This window comes from Camarhynchus parvulus, chromosome 3 (genome assembly GCF_901933205.1).
Source record: "Camarhynchus parvulus chromosome 3, STF_HiC, whole genome shotgun sequence".
NCBI classification, from domain to species: Eukaryota; Metazoa; Chordata; class Aves; order Passeriformes; family Thraupidae; genus Camarhynchus; species Camarhynchus parvulus.
The window spans coordinates 46,162,996-46,178,389 of NC_044573.1; the positions used below are offsets into that span (position 1 = coordinate 46,162,996).

The 15,394-nt window shown below is 46.6% G+C and overlaps 1 protein-coding gene across 1 annotated transcript; it reads left to right on the forward strand.

The window, feature by feature from the left end:
• The first annotated feature begins 6,921 nt into the window (after window positions 1-6,921).
• On the forward strand, window positions 6,922-14,912 carry ZC3H12D (zinc finger CCCH-type containing 12D). Its single transcript, XM_030945876.1, has 5 exons — window positions 6,922-7,298; window positions 11,146-11,285; window positions 12,285-12,519; window positions 13,158-13,264; window positions 13,930-14,912. The coding sequence occupies exons 1-5, from the start codon at window positions 6,928-6,930 to the stop codon at window positions 14,910-14,912; spliced, it is 1,836 nt and encodes a 611-aa protein (XP_030801736.1). The 5' UTR covers window positions 6,922-6,927.
• Window positions 14,913-15,394: the final 482 nt, after the last annotated feature.

The window sequence follows — 15,394 nt, forward strand, 5'->3', positions numbered from 1 at the left end:
TGTTTGCATTATTGGAATTGGTTTTCCTGTTTTTTGTTCTCTCTGTTCTGTGGTCAGATGGAGTGCTTGCTACACTGGCATAGTTTTGGGGAAGTAGAAAAGGTGGTCATTTTGGCAAGCATGTAGAAATATCTCTTCTAAAGATAGTGGCTTTCTGCCAGTGTGAATACAGGATTGCCTGTCAGGAACTGAGCTGGTACTCTAGTAGGACCTGCTGAGTTAGTGATGTAGCTTTTGGGTGAACACCTATCTCCAAGTCAAAATTTTCAGTGTCTCCAACAGGGAAAGAAATTCACTGGCAGGAAACATCCAGATTTCACCTAATAGTAAAAAATTGTAATTAAAATCAGGAGCATAGCTTATACTGTTGAGAGAGCTTGGCTTGAGGGTCTGACCTGAGCCTTCCTGAAGGGAGTAGGGAAATACTTTCACTTGAAGCAGGATGGAGAATATATTAGTTCCACAATTATTAAAAATATTCCTGGCAATAGACCTACATTTGATTTAGCACTTGCTTTATTCTGACTGTGTTGTGTTCTGCTGGTTAGGGGCTAAAGAATTGTCACTGTGTTACTGTGGCCACGTGCTTGTTTGGTACACAGCAGGTAAACTTTTTAGATGAGGAAGAGGATGATAATGTTTTTCTCTTGTGCTGATGCAATAGTGACCGTTTCCTCTAGCAAAGCAAATACCTCAGTGAGGTGTGTAGATCAAAACACCTGAGGTGTTCCACAGAACCAGTTTGAAGAAAGTGGTTTTTCCACGCAGGAGTCTAACACCACCAAGGAAAGTGGTTTTGCACAGGGAGCCTTCTTCAAAGTTGTGCTTGGTCGACTCCGTAGCCTCCAGGAGCTGCTGCAACAAGGCTGCCCCACTCTGAGGTTGGCAGTGATTCTTTCTGGTGAAGGTCTGGTTGTTTCACAGACCAGTAAATCCTCAGTTCTCAGCACTGAAACATCCATTAGTGAGGAGATCTTCCCCTCTGAAAACTTTTCCTACTGCAGCTCTTTCCCTCTTCAACATAACAATGGCCTTGAGCAGCAAGAAATCCGTGCTGGGAAAACTCAGCATGCTTGTCAGCACAAAGGAGCACAGCAGAGAAAGGAAATGTCTATAAAACCACAGCCTTTGGTGCTCAAACATGTGTCTATGCTGCTGAATGAAAGGGTGTAAGGCCATCTGAAAAGTTATTTCTCATGGTCTTCTCTCTGGTAGCTGGTGATCACCTAGGTAAACAGGTCTCAGGAATTGGCTGAGGGTCTTCCTGGCTGCCTACAATTTTAATGATGTTGAAGTCTTTTTTTGCTCATGGCTTTTTACAGTAGATGGGCATGGTCATTTCAATAGAAATGAGATTTCTTTTATCTAATTGGCTTCTCTTTTCTTTTTATAATCTCTGGTTTGTTCCTGTTTAGGTAGTAAAACCCCCATTTTACTGAGAAGTAGGGGTTAAAACAACACCACACAGTGGAGTGTGCTTTGCTCTGTTGCCTGCCTGGGTTATAAATAATGCAACAACTTTCTTTCCAGCTACGTGGTGGTCTTGTGATGAGGCGTGGGGCATTGTGAAAGCTTAAATGGAACAGAGAAGATCCCTACTCTCCAGGGATGTTTGGAGTTTAGGTTGGACTTGATGATCTCAAAGGTCTTTTCCAGCCTGGTTCATGCTGTGATTCTGAGTCCAAGGAGTGAGGAGTCAAAGGTTGTTCTGCTCTCACAGCTGTTCTGGCAGCAGGGAGCTAACATGTTTCTTTATTTGTGGCTCTAGGAACACTTCCCTGTTTCTGTAGCCTTAACCTGCCCAGCTTGGTGGAGTAGAGGAAGAGTTGTGCCAGAAGTAGGACAGAGGAGGCTGTGTCCTGCCCCTTTCTCCTGTGACTGCCTGGGCACTGCTTTTCACAGCAGCAGGGCATCCTGGCTCCCAAAGTGTTTCCAGGAGTCTGGGTGTGATGTAAAGGTGTCATAATCACTTGGAAAAAGCGAGGATGAGGCTTGCAGCAACCAGCAAATACTCTTTGGGTTAAACAGGATACCACTACAAAGGCTTTGGCCACCCTGCTTACTCCCACAAAGTGTGCAGGTAGTGGGATTTCTGACTGGGAAAGGTCAACCTTGCTCTGGTGTGCTGCCTTCTGAAGGTTCTCTCCTTCCACAGCACAGCACCCCAGCCATCCCTCAGGGCAGAGGGTGCTGCGCATGCAAGAGCTGTCTGAAGCATCCAAAAGGTCCCAGGGGCTGACCTCTCTTAGAGTCTCCAACCCTTCTTGCTGCCTAAAATTCAATTTGGGGTGTTTTTCTTCACTGCAAGGTAAGGAAAAAGCAGAGGAAAACCTCAGGTTTCCATGAAGAAGTGCCTGTCAGACTTTGCTGTGGATAGGCTGAGCAGGTCTGAAGCAGTCTTTCAATTGAGGCACCAGCAGGCTAAAGGGGGTTGTTTGGATTTTGATATTTCGTTGAAGTGTCCCAGAACAGGTTCCTTCGGACATAGAAATGTTTGAATGAGGATTTGCAGTATCAGGTGCTAAGCAAAATGTTGATTTTTTAAAAGTATTTTTTCCACATTTCCCTGGAGGTCAGGAATTTTCCAGATGCATGGGAATGAGGCTGTGCTAACTTGGTACAGCAGCCCTGGTGGAAAATTTTTCACTTGACCCGGAATTCATATGCAATATTTTCACTGCCCAGTGTTCTGCATCCCTGCTGGAGTGAATCTGACTAATTTTTGCCTGTGACTCAGAACAGAGATGTGTTGGGAACATATTTTATTTTTTTTTTCCTTTTGAAAAATGAAGTGAAAGTTTATGAAACTATGCTTATATGAGAGCATGGCCCGCCAAATGAGGAAGTAAAACCTTCCTATAAAATGAGTTCTGCCCACTGCACTTATTTGCCTCAGTTACATCAGCCTTACCTCTAAATACAAGCTGGTGACTTCCTTGTGAGCCTGGTACTGCTCTGAGTCCAGCTTCTGGCTGGAGGATGGTGGGACAGCACTTGTGGGCCACAGAAAGAACAGCTGCCAGGTAAGGTGCAGAGCAAGAGGGGTTACTTGTGGGCACAGCTCAGTCCCTGGGGAGTTTGGCTTCATTATTTTTAGCAAATGGAGCAGGGAAGGTGGGGAAGAAAAAGGCAAATATTTTCTTAGTCGTCAAGACAACAAATGTCTGGTGTTGCTGTGAAGAGTTTGTGAAGAGTTATGTGCATCTTTCATTTGTGAAAATAAAAATTCTTACTTTTCTGAAGGTAGAGCAGCCCCACCACATGGCAGGGCTCAAATGGGCTGTGAGTCTTAGGTGGTTTGCAGTGTCATTCTCAGAGGTGAAGGAGGCAGAGGGGTGAAGTGGTCCAGTCCCAAGGTGTGAGGGGCAGCACTGTGGTGGCAGGGAGCTGTAGCTGTGCTCCCTATGCTGCCTGGCAAACACATGAACTTTAGAGAAGACCTTATCCTGCTCTGCCTGGACCAATGCCAGGTCTGTCTGAGGCTGAGTTCTCTCTGCCTCTGCTTGGGCAGAACAGGCCTTTGAGGGGGCTTTGAAGAGCCCTAACTCCCTGTGAGTCAAACTGGTCCTTGGTTGTGGTTCTGTGCCCTGAGGCTGCTGGAGGTGCTGCTCTGACTGGTCAGAAGAGGAGCAAACACCGGGTGGAAGGGAAAATTGTTATTTAAAGTCATTCAAGATGTAGGAGTTACCACCACTTCTTTGTAAAAATGTTCTCAATTATAATTTTCTAATCTTAAAAATCTGTCAAAATATACCAAAGGCAGAAAAACATAAGAGTTTTTTTTTTGGTCAAAAGTACTCATTGAAACATCAACCTTCTAAAATTTTAAGATTGAAATAGAATTTTGGAAATCTGACTAAAGCCGTTTCTTCTGTCTGTGTGTGTGTGTGCATGTGCATGTGTATCTGTAAGAGGAGTCACAACAACACAGAGTGAGTGTTTTTTAAGCTAGAACATAGAATGGACACACCAGTATCTGTGGATAAATTATTCTATGAAATGAGAAGATTTTGGCTTTCAGTGGAATGAAAACAAAAACAGATTCCAGTGGGATCAGCTGAGATGAAGGGAAGAAAGTGGCAGGAGGAAATCTAGGGAGTTTGCAAATTAAGGTCATAAAGCTTATAAATGGAATTTCACAACCTGTTTGTGATAGCAAAAGCTGGACTCTGTGATACACAATTTCTCCTCTTGTCATGGTTTTTATGCTGGTTATAAGCAGCCAGCTGACATGCTGGACTTGGGCACACTCCTGACTGTTTACTAATGTGTAAGCCAGGGATTTTATTGCCCTTTAATTCCCTCTTGAGAAGGGTGACCTCAGTGTTTTCTGTGACCACGGCTTCCATCTGTTTTTCCAAATTATTCTCTCTGTGGTGAAAACCCTGCAGTGCCTGTATCACCCATTTATGATGTTTGGCCACACTGCAGCAGAAATCCAGTGGTTAACGTTGCAGAATTACCACACTGCTGGTGATGGCTGATACTGCACATCAAGGCCAGGCAGCATCCGGGGCTCAGCGCTTCCCAAGCTCACCAAGCCAAAGGGATTCACTGCTTGCACAGAGGGACCAAGCCTTGCAAAAAGAAGCAAATGGTGCAGACATGGACCACAGGCTTGGTGCTGCCTGGGATGGAGCCAGGAAAGTGTTGTGGTGAACAACTTTCAACCAGCACCTGCTCATGTGTGCTAGAGGCTGCGTGGTGGACGTGGCTTCTGGCCCCTCTGCAGCTGGTAGAATCCTAAAGGATTGAATCCAACATAATTTCAGGTGAAATCCAGGACAAACATCCATGCAACACAATGTGATGCTAACATGGGAAATTGTTCTGATAGTAAAAGATAAGGGGGAGAAAAAAAAAAAAAGAAAAAGCATCAGAGTAGACAGAAGTACAGGTTTAAAAATAATAGTAATGGCAATTAAAATAAGTGGTAAATATTTTCAACCTGAAGATATACTAAGAAAAGTTTTAATTAACAATAATTTATTTTTAAAAGTCTAGGCATTTAAAAAAATGAAGCAGCAGTGTTTGGAGCCATTAATTGCATACCTGGAAGCAGGTTTTATTGTGGTGCTAGCCCAGATGTGACTGCTTCTGCTTTATTTCATTACATCAATGTATTTCAGCTCAGACAGTAACTGTTCCAAAGATGAGACAACATTTCAATAATGAAAAAGCATTTTAATTTTCATCTTGAGTCAATGACTTAAAAACAAGGATTAGATGTAAAAAATGTTACAGAGTGCACTGTGAAGAAAAGAGTCACTGACTAAAATAAGCAATGGTTTAGTTTAGATGGAAAAATACACATGGTAACTGTTTTCCCCTTACAGTTATGACATATTTAAAATATGTTTTATTTTATTGATGCTGTTTGTCATTTTTAACTGTGCCAGATTTCTCCCAAAGAATACCTGAAATTTAGAAAGCTACGTAGAAAAGTAAAAATCAAAGTTTCACTAGGTGAAATTATAACTAATTATCATGTTTTCCTGCTGAAGTAATCAGTTTTAATTTTAAATTAACTGAACCCAGAGTGGATTTCTTCCGCACAGCCTGAGAAGGCTCTTATGCCTTGGGGAGGAGCTTCACTCTGAATCCTCTCCCAGCTGCTTGTTTCCAGTACCTCCATGCCTTCTTCCACATGGTGTCAGCCTCTGGCTCCTGGGGTGGCTGCTGCTGGGCAGGGAGCAGCTGGCAGGCTGGGAAGGGGAGCAGGGTGGGATGTGGTTCTGGCTCTGGGCTCAGCACCCAGGGGTTGTTTGGTCGGCTAAATCTGCATCTGACTGCAGCCAACGAAGGGGAGAGGGCCACCCTTACATCCCTCATGTGGGCAGAGGAACCAGCCACAGTTTTAACCAGGTAGAACCAATAATTTCAGCAATGTGACAAGGGATGCTTCAGTGCAAGCAAGCCAACAGTGACTGAAGGTGTTTGGCTTTACAGATGAGTGGTCGCTGTGTATGTTCTCCTGTGTCACCTTTGTTGGGCTCGGGCAGCTCTGGGTACCCCTGACTGTGCTGCCCATCACCTTCATTCACTGGGTACACCAGAAATTTATGTGGTGCAGTTCTGGAGAATATGAAGTTGCTTTTTGCTACTTTTGCACGCTCATTTCTGATTTACCTTGGCAATAAACATAAGTGAAATTGAAACCTCTTTCTGGATCACCTGCTTCAAGGCACTGTCCTGACGGCTTTCAAAAAAACAAGCTGCTTCTCTGAAAATAAAAGCCCTCACCAAAATAGCAAATAACAGGAAAAGAGTAGTCAGGCATCATTAGAACTGATGAGTGACAGAATTTCAGAATTTATGTCTGTATACACACAGACAGATACATAGTAGGAAAGAGAAAACTATAAAAAAAAACTTTCCAGATACTTTGCAAACAGCATGTTTCCTTAAATCACTGGATGAAATTTGCTGTGCTTGTTAAGTTGCTATGGCATCTGAGCCCATCCAGTAAAACTTAACAGATATTCTCTGGGGCTGAGAAACCACACAGCAGATTGAAAATCCCCTTTGTGTCATTTCCTGTGAGATAAGTCTGAAGAACCAACTCACGCATGCAGCCTGTCTGCGCACAGGCAGCCTGGCATAGCTCACCCAGTCAAGTGACACCTGTCTGACATAATATTGGGAGAGTGACGAACATTGCATGGGACACTCTGCTGCTTTTATAATTAAGAGCGGACCAGAAAATGCTTTAAGGCTGAGAGAAGGCTGGACATTCTCCTCAGAGAGAAGACAGCTAATCTGCTGGTCTCTACTGTGCTCTAGGCAAAGGATTGAGATGATTGCATGTCCTTTCTTAATGCTTGTGTTTTGTTGTTGCTAATCTTTCCCTCCCTGAAGCTGATGCCTGTGGGACACAGCTGGGAAGACAGGATCATCAGGCTTAAAGGAACATAAATACTTGCTAAAATGGCACTGGCCAGTTCAATTTCTAGCAAAGCAGCACCACCACATTCCAGAAAAGCTTCTGCAGCAGGAGTGGAAGTGCACCAGAGCAAGATGGATTTTTTCTGCAAGCTGGGCTATTGTAAGCAGGACATCTGCAAAGTGCTGGAGAACCTGGGCCAAGAGGCCCTGGAGGATGATGTGCTGAAGGAACTGATTCGGATGGGGAGCAAACCTCAGGCTCTGGAGGACCAGGCTCAGCCTTCCCAGCTGAAGCTGGTAGCCCGTGGATCATGCAGCACCTCACCAGGACTGAAGTGGCTTGGAGAAGATGAAAGTGATTCTTCCGACTCCCTGAGGCCCATTGTGATCGATGGCAGCAATGTCGCCATGAGGTAAGCTCATTTCCTGAAAGGCACCTCTCTTCCTCTGAAGCTTTTAACTTTTAAAACTGATGGCTTGAAGTGTGGTTTTCTTCCAGGTGAGAGGTGCATCGATGCATTTGATGCATTCGATGTATTGCTAATTCCTGTTCTTTGGCTGATGCACAGCTTTGAAGGACCTGCTGTCTCAATGCCCATAAATATGCGCATCACATGCAATTATGGCTCGCTCTGCATTCTGACCTGCTCTAAGGCAACCTCTGCCCACTGTTTGTGGCAATGTCTCTCCCTTGGAGCTCACCAGTAGATTAGCCACCCTTTCCAAATGGGCACCTAGGAATTCTAAACCTGAGATGTTTCCAGGCAAAATCTGATGAACAGATATTCAGACCACACAACTAATCTAAGGAGAGGGGAAATAAAGTCAGGTGGCTGTGGTTTCTAACATTATCACAGTTTTACTGCTTTGTCCTGCAAGTAAACTCCAAAAGTAAATGGAAACCAAATAGAAAACCAACAAAAATTATACAAGCTGGGAACATTTCCATGTATAATTTTTGTTGGATTTCTATTTGGCTTCTGTTTTAGGTAAATATCAGGGCATTGATAGTTGACTTGCATTGAATAGATTCATTTCCTCCTCAGTCATTCTGTTTCTGGGAAATGTCGCATCAACCCCTGCTGGCCAATCACATTTCCTGAGCACAGCCCTGGCACTGTGAAAGCGCTCTTACAGGTGGGGAACCTGGCATGTCCCTGTGGATGCAATGTCCCAAGGCAGCAGTGAGTTGGCCTCTGTTTATCCAAGCAATGCAGAGCCAAGGGTCCAGGATGCACTGGCTATCCATCTGTTTTCTCTGTTAACTTCCCTATCCACTCAGCAGGGCCAAGCCCATCCCTGCAGGCTGGGACAGGGCAAAGGAAGGCTTCCTCCTCCTGTTAGCTGTTCTGTAAGATGAGATGAGACCAAATCCCCTCTGGTTGGAGAGAAAAGTGGCCAAGCACATCCAGAGCAAGCAGAGACTAAGCAAATCATGCCATCTTGTGGGTGAAGGGAGAAATCCCAGACAAAGCCAAGAGGTTCCCTGCGCAAGGCAGCTCACTAGGAGTGGGAAATACACAACAGAGCAAATTTGTTTGGCCTTGTCTGAGCCATGAGCTTGGTAGCCAGGTGTTAGGATCTCCTGTCCTGCTTTGCCTCTTCACCCAAGCCCCTCCTCAAGGTGTCTTTCTTGCCTCTCTGCAAAAGAGCTGAGCCCTCAGGCAGTGTGGCTGAGTGAGTACCCTGTCACTGTGCCAGGGTCAGTATTACCCATGGTGGGCCTTGGGCTCTGTTCTCAGCTCTCCAGGCACAGCAGCTTTAAGTTTCAGAAGGGCAAAGGTTTAACAGCTCTTCTCAGACATCCCAAACTATGTCTTGACAACTAGTCTGTGGATGGTGGAGGAGACTATTGAGCTTGTCAGTTCAGCTGGTACTGAAAGGGAGCAGCTGCTTTTCCCTCCTGGATGCCTTTCAAAGTGGTGCTGAATGGCATTTGCTTTGGCTGATGGGGTAGGCCTGGTCAGTGCTTTCAGTATCCTTGCTTTAATTTTTCTGATTTGCTGCTGATTGACAGAGGACTGTTTGCAGATGTCAGGGGAAAGGGTTGTTAGGTTCCCTTGCTGGGGAAAATTCCATCATCATCAATACCAACTACCATAAAAGTGCAGCAAAAGCAGCAGTTTAGGAATGAAACAATCGAGAAGTTAGAGCTTCAAGGGGCAGTTGTCTGTGTGGGGAAACATCTCGAGCATTTATGTTTATATCTTGGGATTGCTGTTTCTGGAGCATTTTGGAGTTGACATTGAGGGCCCACTGTAGAACACAAAGTTTTGAAAAGGATGAACATGCCCCAGGGTAATAAAGCAACTGGCTCAGCAGTCTCCAGCCATCAGTCAGCCTACCCAGAGAAGCTGAATGGAAAATGACCTTGCCTTCAGCCAGTCTCACTCATCAGACATCTCAGTACACTTGGTGCTTTCATCAGCTGTAATAAGAAATTTTGTCTCCTGCCAGCCTATCCATGGGAAGTTGAGCAAGGCTGGTGGAAAAAACAAATGGATTTGTATTAATAAAAAAAGGGAAGTGTCATAACCATATTCACTGCACACTGCTATCTCCTCTAGTGCTTGCACTTACACCTAGTTTTAAAGCTGTGGTAGCCACAGAGGTCTTTCTGACAAAGCTTTGGCTAATGTTGTGTCATGACCACGTGGAGATGGGGCCATTTGCAGTTTTCAAAAGAAGTTGGTTTGCCTAAACTACCTCTCAAAGGAGTTGGAATGGCACAATTTAAAAAGGATGCTAATGATGGATTAACTGCTGGAGTCACAGAGATGCCAAATTGCTGCTCCGTTTTCTGAGAGATGGGTCCGGCAGGGCTGTGACCATGTGCAGTGTGCCCTGTTGCTGGCAAGAGGCAAAGATGAGACTGAGTTATGACAGATCATGGATGGGTTATGGTCCATGGACTCCTGGGTTTTGTGGGAAAGGTGACTGGCAGGAGCCAGTGTGTGCCACCGTCACAGCCAGGTTTCTTCCTACAAATTGTGCTATTTTTCATTTGTGGTCACCATTTCAGGAACATTTATTGGGTGTAAAACCAGCTTTGATTATGAGGCTGGTGTAGACAGATCCTACAGATGAATCCCTGGGAGGGTGGTGGGAGACTCATTTAAGACTGTGGCATCACCTTGACTCACCGGTCTGTCAGTGCAGGTGGGTGGAGCAGCCCAGGGAGTCGTTCCCAAGGGCCTTTTGTGGAGGTAAAAGCCTGAGTGAGACTGGCAATATTATGCAGAAAGGTCAAAGTACAAGGATGAGCATTCTGTAGATACTGTGAACGCATTTATCCACTTAGGACTTTGGCTACAAATTTAAATTAAATTAATTTAAATTAATTAATTTTTAAATTTTAATTTCCTTGTGCAGAGGTAATTAACAAACTACCTTCCTTTACACATACACTGTGCTGCAGTAAAATTTTAGATAAGTGAATGCCAACCAGTAGGGAAGCTTTCAGGGAAGGTGGGACATTTAGAAGGATGTCACCCCCATTTGTTTTTCTTGAGGTTATTTTCTCTCTGATGCTGCATACTGAATTCTTCAGAACCCACCTTGCTGGCACTTCTAGAACACTTGTCTTAGGGCTTTCCTACCTCTCTGTGAAATGAAGAAAATATCCATCAACTAGAGCAAGACAAAAGTGGGCCTGAGGTGCCTGTGGCTACCTCCACTGATGTCTTGTCCCTTTTTTGGTTCTCTATATTTCCTATCCTCCCTCTTACAGTTTTTCTTCCCCCTTATTTTGTCTCATGTTTCCAAAAAAGACCACCAGTGGAGTGCCCTGTAGCCACTTCAGCCATTAAAATCTCTAATGGCCCTGTTACCACAGAAGAAAATTCCAACATTTTGTTTCTCCCAGGAGCCTCACGAGTTTCTGCTTGTGCAGGAAGAAACTCTCATCCCTCAAACCTTTTTCAGACAAGGCATGTGAAGGGTTTGACAAGGCCTAAGATCTTGTTGGTACTTGAGAACTTAAGTCCATCCAGTTACAGATGGAAGGAATAGTTTTGGGTCACAGAAATGGAGGATAGGACACCTCTGTTTTTCAGTATCCAAACTGTTTCAGATAAATCTTTGGCTCTGCTGGAGGAGGTGTTTGGATCTGTCCCACCAGGACACCTTGCCAGTTGTTTTCTTGGAAACTGGTGAATGACAAAAAAGCTGTTTGTTTTGCCTTTCCATTACTGGCTCAGTTCAAGAGAACTCTAAGCTTCGTGAAACCTTTGTCTCTTCATTCCCTCTCTTTCTTTACAGTCATGGAAACAAGGAGGTGTTCTCCTGCTGGGGCATCCAGCTGGTGGTGGATTGGTTTCGAGAGAGGGGGCACACTTACATCAAGGTTTTTGTCCCACTCTGGAGAAAGGAACCCCCTCGACAAGACAGCCCCATTGCAGGTAGGTCACCATCCTGGGGTAATTTGGCAGCCATTAGGTGCAGTTTGGAGACAGAGGGGCTGTGAAGAGCGCAGTAGAGTTGTTTTTCCTGTAAAGACAAGCACAGTGCAAGTTGTGTATCAGGCTTCCCTCACTTGAATGAGTCATTAATTCATTGCCCCATTCATGCTCCTGGCCAGCAGCTAAAAGTGTTTACAAGGCTTTGTTACACTGCTTTAAACCTTCTGCTTAACAAGCACAAGGTGCTGCCAAGCTGAGTTAAAGAAGGAGTTTGTCAGCTTGCAATGAGTCTGTGGAGCCTTTGAGGCCTGCCAGGAGACAGTGATGCTCATTACTGCTTGGCTGCTATCTGTCAGCCTGCCACCCAACACAGAGGGTGCATGGGCTCCCCTTCCAGGAGAACAAAATGCATCAGCAGAAATCTGTGGAGGGGAGTGAGACTCAGTTTGTGGGGAAATATTTTGTCTGGAAATCAGCCAGGTTTGTGCCAGCAGCTTGGTGTCTGCAGATGAGGCAGATCTGCCTTCCTGCAGAGAAGGAATGGCAAGAGGTCAGAGTGTCCTCAACAGCAGCAGCAGAAGTTTATTTATGTATTTTATCACACACATTTTATCTCCATGTAAAGCTTACATCAGGGCTGGTTATGAGCCTTCTGGCATCCAGCAGGGTAAAAAGGGCACTGTAGGGATTCAGTATCAGACTCTGGTGTAGAATTCAAGGCATTCTTTTACAGATAAGACTTAAAAATCAAAAAATGGTGTTTCAAAATTTACAGGTTAGGTAAAACCTCTTTGTAAAAGACCTAATTTTCAAGCTGTCAAATAACCACCAGATATCACTGCATTTGAAAATTGCACCATGAGTTTCCTAAAGTGCTGAAATATCTTTAGGTTCCTGTAGGTTTCTAGCAGATGACTGAGACCTGGTCATAATTAATTAATTAGTTTCTCTTTCATTTTTTTGCTTCTCTCATCTATTTCTGCCAATCTCCCCCACCAGATCAGCACATCCTTGAGGAGCTGGAGAAGCAATCCATCCTGGTGTACACACCCTCCAGGAAGGTGAAGGGCAAGAGGGTGGTTTGCTACGACGATCGCTACATAGTGAAAGTCGCTTACGAGAGGGACGGAGTCATTGTTTCCAATGACCACTACCGGGACCTCCAGAATGAAAACCCCGAGTGGAAATGGTTCATTGAGCAGCGACTACTCATGTACTCCTTTGTCAGTAACAGGTAGGAGATGATGGTGTTATAGAACCTGGAATTTAAACATTATGGGCCAAGTCACCTCCAGCGTCAGAGCACCTCCCATCAGTAGCAGAATGCATGAGCCTTTTTATGAAAGGAATTTACTGCTGCTGTCTTGTTTCTTGAGTGTCCTACTCCTTCAGCTTTGGTCTTAAAACCTCCCATGTCACTCTTATATAAACTTTTCTATTTGAATGGCAGCATCAGTGACCAGCTTTCCTTCTTTCCAACCCAATTTGTGATGTTTAACCAAGGGGTGGTATCTTTTAATTTCTATTTCCTGTAAGAAGCAGAATTAAATCCACGAGAGGAGGCTGGCTGGCAGTATTTTTAATTCCCCTACATGACAAAATAGGATTTTTCCCTGTGTTTCTGCAGTCATGGCTTGCGAGAAGAGACAAAAGCTGGTCTCTCTGGCCCTTCATCCTCCCTCCTGAGAGAAGGTTTTCATTCTTCCACCACGCCTGCAAGGCGGGGCTGAGTGCTCCTCAGTGTGTTCGCACTAACCTCTCCTCTCTCCCCAGTTTCCTGACAGCTGAGGTGTCCAGGGGAGACGCACTTCACTGAGACATCCAGTGTGCACAGACCTGTGCTCACATCCATGGCTTCTTTTACTTTTCCAGGTTTATGCCTCCCGACGATCCATTAGGCCGGCATGGACCCACCTTAAGTAACTTCCTCAGCAAAAAGCCAGTGCTTCCTGAGAAAAAATGGCAGCCTTGCCCTTATGGTGGGTTTCTCCCCATGCTGTGAACTGCCCCCTGCTTCCCAGCAGTGCTCTCCCTCAGCCATGTGCTGTCCTGCTCCTTGTGGTGGGCACTTGGGCTGGGCTTGCTCAAAGGTGTGATGCTTTTCCCCACTCCTGCTTGAGTGGCTGCAGCCTCAGCAAAGGCAGCAGATGTTTGTGGCCCCTCCATCCTTGCCTGCACACAGCCCCCATGGGCACGGTGGCTGTGCTGGCTGTCCTGCCCACACACACTTCTCACCTGGTGGAGTGGATTCTGCTGCAGCACTTGGGAATGGCCATCCAAACACTTTCCCTCTCTCCCCTCCCGACAGCCCCCCAGCAACGTGCAGGTTTCTCAGAGGTAAATCCCTATGCCATTTTTTCAAGCCACCTTTTGTAGCAGCAGGCCTCCCAGCCCACTGAGTGCAGGAACTGAAACATGAATATCAGACGCTTCCGAAATAGCAGAGACTTCCTTTCACTGCTGCTTCACCCTGCTATTAATATCAGCAATATTTAAATCTGGAGTCAACAGTACTGAGTTTGAAAATAGTGCTTCCTCTTTTCTCTATGTTTGTCACACCCAGTGCTGGGGAGAAGTGATGTGTGCATTAATTGATGATGCTGCTAGTGACAGCTTCCTGTCTGATTTGTTTTTATCCTTTCAGGTAAAAAATGCACCTATGGCAACAAATGCAAATTTTACCATCCAGAGAGACAACATCAAGCTCAGATTTCGGTTGCTGATGAGCTCAGGGCCAAAACAAAGGTCCCGTTATCCCAGGGGAAGGAGGAGGAGAGGTGTCAGTGCTCCCCGTGCGACACCTGCACAGAAACTCTGCAGGAAGCCAGAGGCTGCTCGGCGTCCTCCTGCTGCCCAGGCCGGTCCCGGGGCAGCTGCTCGGGGCAGACATTCCGTGCCTGGCTCAGCAGCGCGGGCTCTGACCTGCGGAGGGACCCGCGCCTGCCGCAGCCGGAGCCGCTGCTGCTGCAGATGTCAGCGGTGTCCATCCGTGAGGACACCTACGGCTGCAGCTGGTCCCGGTGCGCCTCTCGGGACAGGGGGGTCACGGAGAGCCCCCAGCCCTGCTCCGACCTGCTCTCGCTTCATCCCGCTCGGGGCTTGGAGCGCCCCGGCTCTCCCGGGTGCCCTTTCCAGCGAGGAGCGCTCCCGGCCGTGCCCGGCGGGATGCGCCCGGAGCGTGGCTGGGCTCAGGAGCGCCCAGGTGTGCAGGGAGCAGGACACAGGAGCCGCTCCTTCCCTCGCGGTGCTCAGCACGAACAGGCCCTGGAGAGCCAGCAGCCTCTTCTGCTGCAGTGCCCGGCTCTGTGCCCTGCCCCGCTGCCCCCGTACGGCGAGCCCCGGCCCCATCGCCAGCCCCAGCAGCAGCGCCCTGTGCCCAGCCAGGCCCCCGGGCAGCCCTCGCAGCTGGAGGGCAGCAATGGAACGGGATTATTCCAGAACGCCCATGCCTACCCCAGTGCCTCTTACAGGGACTACTGGCACACCCCAGCTGCAAGGCCACCCTCTGCCCAGCAAAGAAACATACACAGGGAGCTGTGCTCCCCTTATCCCTACAGTGGGATGAGCCAGGTGATGACTTTGTACCCCAGTATCCAGGAAAAGGGCACTGGAGCACCTCCCCTATGAAGACAGACTCAGGAAGTTGGGGCTGTTCAGCCTGGAGAAGAGAAGTTTGCACGGAGACCTCATAGAAACCTTCCAGTATCTGAAGAGAGCCTACAAGGAAGCCAGAGAGGGACTCTTAATCAGGAACTCCAGTGACAGTACACAGGGGCATGGCTTCAAACTGAGACAGGGTAGGTTTAGATTAGATTTTAGGATGAAATTCTTAATTGGGTGGGTGGTGAGACACTAGAACAGGTTGCTCAGAGAAGTTGTGGATGCCCCATCCCTGGAAGTGTTTAGGGCCAGGTTGGATGGGGCTCTGAACAATCTGGCCTGGTGAAAGGTGTCCCTGCCCATGGCAGCAGGGATGTTGGAACTGCATGAGCTTTTATGTCCCTTCCAAGTCAAACAATTCTGTTATTCTATGATATTGCCTGCTGGACTTTAATGATTGAAAGACACAAAACTTGTGAAACCTCCAGAGCAAACCATTCCCTATCAGC

Coding starts and splice junctions, on each gene's coding strand:
- ZC3H12D (XM_030945876.1), top strand. CDS start 6,928: ATGGCACTGGCCAGTTCAATTTCTAGCAAAGCAGCACCACCACATTCC. Junction 12,520..13,157: donor TACTCCTTTGTCAGTAACAG/GTAGGAGATGAT, acceptor TTACTTTTCCAG/GTTTATGCCTCCCGACGATC. Junction 13,265..13,929: donor ATGGCAGCCTTGCCCTTATG/GTGGGTTTCTCC, acceptor TTATCCTTTCAG/GTAAAAAATGCACCTATGGC.